A 7,292-nucleotide genomic window follows, 5' to 3' on the forward strand; every position below is an offset into this window, starting at 1 on the left:
TTATGTTATGTTATGTTATGTTATGTTATGTTATGTATATTTTTCGTCCAGAGGGCCAAGGGCCCGAAAGTCCCCTATTGAGGCACAGGATGTGCTAGGCTAGAGAAACCGGATCTATCTTAACGCTAGTTACAGAACGTTTCTACAGCCGTATCGACAGAACACGCCCTATCCAGCATATCATCGGCACAAATGGCGCATCCTATCGAGCCTGTTACCCGTCAGCGGGATGACAAGGCGCAGCTGGAACCTCGTAGCCGCTTTTGAAACTTGGTGTCAGGAACCCTGACACCAGCCTGTCCGCATGGAAGCTCGGAACTGTCACAAGATGTTCACGGTCAAGTGAAGGGCGTTGTCGCGCCGTTCATTTGGCCGTGACCATGTAGGAGAGGAGAGAAGGTAACAAAAGAAATGCATATGAGAAGGAGAGAAGAGAGGAGATGCGAGTGCACCTCGAGTCGTTGTCGCTCAATAGCGAGGACAGATCTTTCCAAAGAACGCGCTGTCTTTGGACAAGTCGACAAACTTGGTGAAGTCTCTTCCTATTGCAAGGTTGACCGCTGCATTCGGTGAGGGTCTCAGCCTCATCCGATGGCGCGGCGGTACCTTCCGGCAGTAGAAGATGTGGTCCGGTGCTTTGCGTCGGCCGCATGAGCAGACCAGGCGTGCATCGCCGTGGCCGAACCTCTCGTGATACGCGGCGAAGTCCCCGTGAAGGGACCTCGCTGCCAGCAGATGGTGCAAGGCTGCACGCGGGAGCGACAGCTCCGGCGGGCAGCCTGTGGTCGCCTTGAGATTGAGTCTCTTATACTGCTCAGGAGCGGAGGCGGTCCACCATGCCTCGAATGTGTCCTTTGGTTTTTGTCTTGTAATCCTTCTCAGGTAGGCCAGTGTTGGGCGAGCACCCTCGGGCTCGGGAAATGAAGACGCTGCCTTTGCCAGTCGATCGGCCTGCTCATTGCCAGGGATGTCAGTATGTCCTGGCACCCAGCGTACGTGTGTGTTCCCATGCGATGCCGCTAGAGCCTGAAACTCGAGGAAGACGTCTTGGGAAGAGTCGGATGGTGTGCCTTGCAAGCATGAAGCTGCCGCGAGGTTGTCCAGGCATATGCTTATGCTTTGCGTTGCCGATTCTTGCAGATTCAGGGCTGCTTTTAGGCCCTCTAACGCTCCTCTGGCTTCGGCATCAAAGACCTCAGCCGGTCCGAGGCGACCTGATCCGTCAACGATAGGTAAGTTGTCCTGGTGGATGGTGAAGCCGTAGCTGGCAACCCCTTCCTCGGACAGAGAGCCGTCCGAGTACACGACCAAGTTGAGCGCGTCGAGCGACTTGACCCAGCGGAGGAAAGTCGCCGCTGTCTTCTCCTTTGACGCTGTTTGCAACGGTGGTATCTCCTCCTGCTGAAAGCATTTCTGGAGGAGCTTAGGGCGGGTACACGATGTAAGAAGCTCATCTGTACGTCGGAGACGTGTTCTGAAGCTACTTTCTGCCTGCTGATACCTTCGTTTGATGAGATCATGGTAGATAGGTTGGCGGGGTGGCAGCGTTCGCCGCACAAGAGGATGGGCGTCGTCAAGTGATTTGAGCCGCGCCGAGAATCTCCATCTCCGTTTTTCCAAGAGTTGGTCGACGGGTGGTATCCCGCTCTCACGGTAGAGGATGGTGATGGGCGTCGTTTTCCAGATGGGCAGTATAGCTCTCATGGACTGGTGTAAGGCCTTGTTCATTCTCTGAATCAGATGCTGACTGCTCGATGGCGTGTCTCGGTTAGGCTGACTCCATCGCGGTCTAGTGGTGCCCGGGTACCAGGCTTCAGATCCATGCAGTAGTACCGGCTCGACACAAGCCATGACGGCGCTTCGCACGGCGCTCGGGAGAGGGCCGTGTATCGCGTTGGCGAGACCCCTTAGATGATATGCGACGGCATGCGCCTTGGCCGCCCACTTTTCGACGTGAACGTGGAACGACAGCCTGCTGTCAAGCCAGATGCCGAGCCAGCGTAGGGCTGACTCGGGGTGTTTCTCGACATCGCCGTGGCGTATAGCCGGCGTGGTCCTGAGTTTGCTGCGGGAGAAGTGCATGACTTCGGTCTTTTTCGGGTCGAACGAGACGCCATTGGCCGCACCCCAGCGAACCATCTCATCGATAGAGCCGGAGGCTATGGCCGTGGTTTCATCTATCGTGTCGCCTATGGAAAGGATAGCCGTGTCGTCTGCGTAGCCGAAGCGGCCCTGAGGGTTGCCTAGTCGGTAGATTGGCTCGGTGTAGAGCAGGAAGAGAATGGGCGACACTGGTGAGCCTTGAGGCAGGCCACACTGGAGAGGAGCGAAGGGCGTGAGGGTGTCTTGATACCTCACGCGGGCTGAACGATCCTTCATAAAGGACTCGGCCCATCTGGCTAGATGATCGGGCCAGCCCTGTTCACGAAGACGCAAGACCAGTCTGTTGCGCATGACGGTGTCAAAGGCCCCTTGGATATCCATCGTGACCAGGGTGGCCACCTTGTTGCGTGCGAATGCTTCTTCGATATCGTGGATCAAGGCGGTCACCAGGTCTGTTGCCGACCTTTTGGGGAGAGCGCCCGCCTGTTGTGGATGAAGGACATTATAGTAGATGGCGGCCCTTGCTAGACGGCGTGTGATGGTTTGCGATGAGGCATCTCTCGAATAAGCGACGGATGTGCGTCCCAACGACGTGCCACACGGCTCTGAGAAGGTCGACAGTAATGTTGTCTGCCCCTGGGGAAGTATTGCCTGTATGGATGGTCGCATATTGTGCCTCGTCTAGGGAAACTTCTGGCAAAAATGTGATCGATCTCGGAGGGGAGACTGGTGTCCAGCGGTCTGCAATATCGTCATCTAACGTTCGACATTCTAGAAAAGCTCTGAGAAGTGTGGTCGCCTTGTCCATCTGAGTTTCGTATACAATGTCGTCCACCTGCAGGGGAGGCGGTGGGAAGGGCCCTGAAGACTTCAGCCACTGGACAGCTTTGAAGACAGCACTGCTGCTGGAGAAGCTACCGATGAGTTCCCGCCAATGCTTTCTCTTCGCTCGACGGACCACACGATAGAGGCGTCTCTTGACCATCTGGACATCCAAATTGAAGCCCAGGGGGTAACTCCTCTGTCCACCAGGGCGCTGGGTGGCCGCCTTCCTGTGAAGGTCGGCCAGCTGCCTTGGCTGCCGATGTCAGTAGATGTGTGAGTTAAGACGCAAGCTTGCCAAGCTCTGCAGGTGTCGAGTCTACGATCGGGATCTCTGTGGCTCCAAGTTATACGATCTGGACGAACCGTTTTAGCTCATCTTCTGTTGTCACTCGAATCTTGCCCGGCTGTATCGGAGCGGGATTGATGTCAGGGAGGGTCAAACTGAGTGTGAAGTGGTCAGAGGTGGTTGCTAAATGGTCCTCAACGGTAGCCTCAGCAAGTGGCAAATTGGTGAAGGCCTGGCCAATTGTGTTGCCATGCGGATTTGTCGGGATATCGGGAGTATTGAGGAGATCGAGGTCGTTCTCTAACGCCCAGCCTGTGATTTCTTGGCCGCGGTCCGTAGTCTGGCCTGACTGCCAGCTTCGATTTCTGGCGTTGAAGTCGCCAGCGACGAGGCAACGTTCCGTGACAGACCATCCCAGTAGCGTACTCAAGGCGTCCCCCTCGTCGTTCTAGCGATAGAAGTTGACTACCGTCAGGCCGTTGATTGTGATCCAAAGGATATCGCGAGTCTGGAAGGGCCGAATCTCATAAGCGAGAAGTCTTGGGCCTCGTCGAGCGTATGCCATCACTCTGGGTCGAGTTTCGTTACTGTCCCATACATCGACGGGCGTGAATGTGTTGTATGCAGGATGCGTCTCGGCCAGACAGCGCGTTTTTGTATCGGCTGTTCACGGCTCCTGCAAGAGCACGATGCCATATCATTCCGAATCAGCAAGTGCCAGCGCGTAGTCGTGGGCCGGAGGGATCTTGCCGACGTTGGCCTGGAAGATCTTGAGCGGCTTCTTGTCGCTCTTTCGTGTCTGCTGTGAGTGTCGTCTATTCCAAGTCATGGGGACGAGTGATGAGACCTATTCGGCGCTTTCGCGGTGAACCTGGCCTGGGATGCTCAGGCTCCTCTTCTGCCTTGTAGCCAATCCGGGGCGTTGTGGCCACCATGATACACGAAAGTGCTCCTGATACGGCTGGGCTTGGAGCACGAACGCTCGGTTGGTCTTGTGATACGTCATCCTAGCCTTGTCGATCAGACACGTTGTCGTAGGCTTCTTGGTGCGATTCCGGTTGTGATTCTCGCTCTCGCTGTCGTTGTCGGTATGTCTCGCCACCTATGGTCCGGGTATGTCCTCGTTGCTCTTTAGTGAGCCGGCGGAGCACGCCGCGTACTCTCTTTGGCCGTTCTGGGCACTTGTCAAAGTTGGCCTGATGCGGGCCCAGGCAATTGACGGACTACTCTGGTGCGGCGCAGTCACCCGTAGAGTGACCGGTCTTGCCGCGGCATTGGCAAACTGGCTGTCTGGAACAACTGCGGGCAGAATGATAGTCCCAGCGCGTCTCGCACTGTCTGACTTGGTTGGTTTTGTCGATGAGTCTGGCCGCACTGCTGCCAAATAGCGACCAGAATCTCTTTATGGGCTTCAGAAAGGGCACAAGCAGGCCCTACACGTCTGCTCACGGTAAGGTCTGGGCTGCAGGACGGGACCTGAGGAATCCAGGCATCAAGGGAGAGAGGAACCAGTCGATAAGGCTATGACATGGACCCAAAGATCCACCACGGTCACAGCCTAGACTGGTCCGTCCTTTCCAATGACAAAAGTTGAGTAAGGCCTTAGCGCCCTCGTTGATGAATCCATGCAAGCAGATGGTCCATGGCCATTTCAGAGTACCTCTTAGCCGAGTGCAATGAGTGGCAGGGGTGCTTGAGGCTAGCCAGTGTCCTTGGCTCGATTAGGAGGCCTCGAGAGGAGGAAAAAGAAAAGAGGAGACGGAGCGAAGCCTGACTCAGATTGAGGGCGTAGACTACTCAACGCGAGCCATGGGCCATGTCTTGCTCTTCTTTGACACAAAATCAGGGGTGTTTGTGGGGCACGTTGCTGACGATGCCTTGCTGCGTGGCAATGCCGATAACGCATCACGGAAGGGGTTGGAGACGAGGTCCAAAGTCTTCCCAACAGCAACGTCAAGGATACTCCTGGGAAACAGACCGGAAAATAGAATGACACCAACAGAATTAGCACGACAATCATCGCAATATTTGGGTCGGCCATCCTTACGCAGAAATGCTTTTGTCGACTGTTTTGCAAACAGCTCCATGTCTCGACACCGATAGTGATGTTGTTCAATCAACTAGTTTCTGCTGTGTCTTCTGCGGAGCGCCTGCCAGGTCGCCTTATCAGAAATTTTAAGCTTTCTATTGCACACTGGCCCATCTGAAGTCTCTGTTGTCCTGGTCGGGGGCGGTGCGGAGGTCGTACTCGGGAAGCAGAACCACGACGCTGCATGACAACTGCTGGATATTCTGATACTGGCTCTCAGAAATTGCGATATAACAAGAAGTGAAATTGCATTGTGAGCTTCCGGACAACGACCATCCATTTAAATACTTGTTGATAACGGCAGAAGTCTGCTTTGTCCACTGCGCCTCCTCACAGCCACTTTGAAGGCTGACTAAATCTATGAACTCCCCCGAATGATGATTGGTTGAGGCACATAGGGCCGCTGATTTATTACGTGACTACAGAAGTCCAGGGTAGCAATCTCTTTAGGATCTTACTTCGCAGCGAATGGCCACAGAGGAGCGCTTTCTCGTTGTCGAAGCCCTGTTAGCCATGGCATGATGGTGCTTCCTCCCCTGATATGATCCTATGGCCACCATTCTTGGACTACACCTCGATAGCCATAGTAGCTTCTTCGGGGCCAAACATCTGATGCATTTTTGGGAGGAACTGCAAGCCGTAAGAATAGGCTTGAGGCAGCTGATGCATATGGGAGGATTTTCTAGCTCTACTTTTTCCTCCCGCATATAGGAGGATTCTTTAGCTCTACTTTTTCCTCCCGCATATGAGAGGATTCTTTAGCTCTACTTTTCCTCCTGCATATGGGAGGATTCTTTAGCTCTACTTTTTCCTCCCGCATATAGGAGGATTTTCTAGCTCTACTTTTTCCTCCTGCATATGGGAGGATTCTCTAGCTCTACTTTTCCTCCTGCATATGGGAGGATTTAGCTCTACTTTTTCCTCCCGCATATGAGAGGATTCAAGGTGTGACTTTTGAGTCCACCCCCAGGGCTTTTGCTTAATAAAATATACTCGTTCTCGAAAGACTCGGCCCCATGAACGAGCATTCACTCACTCACTACCGCTCTTTAGCTCTCACGTAGACGGTCCTCACTCCCAGCCTATTACGATGAGCCTCCACGTTGTATAAGATGTGATCGTTCCTTGCATCAATCAGTTGCATCGTACGCCGAGACAGCATGTCAAACGCCTTAGCGCCAAGTCCGCCAGAGGGTGATTTATCAGATGAACGGCTCGCGTTATGCAGCCCCTGGGATGTAAGTGAAAGGAACATGCGAATCCTATATGGCGTCAATCCCTGAAGCAATGCACACCTCTACCAACAATCCTGAGACGGCTCTCACCCGGGCCAGTTATGTAGACCAGGCGGCCAGGAAGCTGGCGGGGAAGAAAACACGCATGTCCTTATCACGGTACATCGATATGAATTGCGTTGCGTCACGTAGACTTCTAGGCCTGCCGGCCACAGTTCTGGCTGTCGATATCAATATCATATCCGGCTGAAACCAACTCCAGCTGTATATAAATATCTAACATGCATCATGCTATGTAGTTCACCATTCTTATCAAATATATCACGAACCTAGAACCTATCACCAATTATGGACAATACGGCAGGTAGTGGACAGTCAGGGCAAGGTAAGAATACTGTGCCTTTACCTTACTGGAACCTAACTTTCCCYAGTGGATCAGCCCAATGAGACAGAARTTGTCACTTCTGATGAAATCAAGACGAACGACGACGTGTATAAACCAACACAGGGAAAGGCCAATTCCAAGTGACAAGTGCGGGGATTGTATTATAGCGATCAGAATTTACTCTTGCTCTGGGCTCAGTGGCATAAATATTGAAATGAAGAATATGTTCCCTTCGGTTGATAGCATGGTACCTCGTCTAAGTAGTAGCCCTCGGTCAGCCGTCCAAGCAATTCTATGTTCGAACTTTGAGGTGCTGAGCTCTGAGCTACTTAACGATACATATGAGAGTTCTTCTGGTGGTGTGGTCGG

The 7,292-nt window shown here is 53.3% G+C and overlaps 1 protein-coding gene across 1 annotated transcript; it reads right to left on the reverse strand.

The window, feature by feature from the left end:
- Positions 1–468: 468 nt before the first annotated feature.
- Positions 469–2,772, reverse strand: FMAN_15412 (uncharacterized protein; the record flags this gene model as incomplete). The annotated part of the gene is made up of 1 exon (XM_041826132.1): positions 469–2,772. One exon carries the CDS (start codon positions 2,770–2,772, stop codon positions 469–471), a length of 2,304 nt encoding a protein of 767 aa, XP_041691444.1.
- Between the last annotated feature and the right edge of the window lie 4,520 nt (positions 2,773–7,292).

This window comes from Fusarium mangiferae, assembly GCF_900044065.1.
Source record: "Fusarium mangiferae strain MRC7560 genome assembly, contig: FMAN_scaffold030, whole genome shotgun sequence".
Taxonomy (NCBI): Eukaryota; Fungi; Ascomycota; class Sordariomycetes; order Hypocreales; family Nectriaceae; genus Fusarium; species Fusarium mangiferae.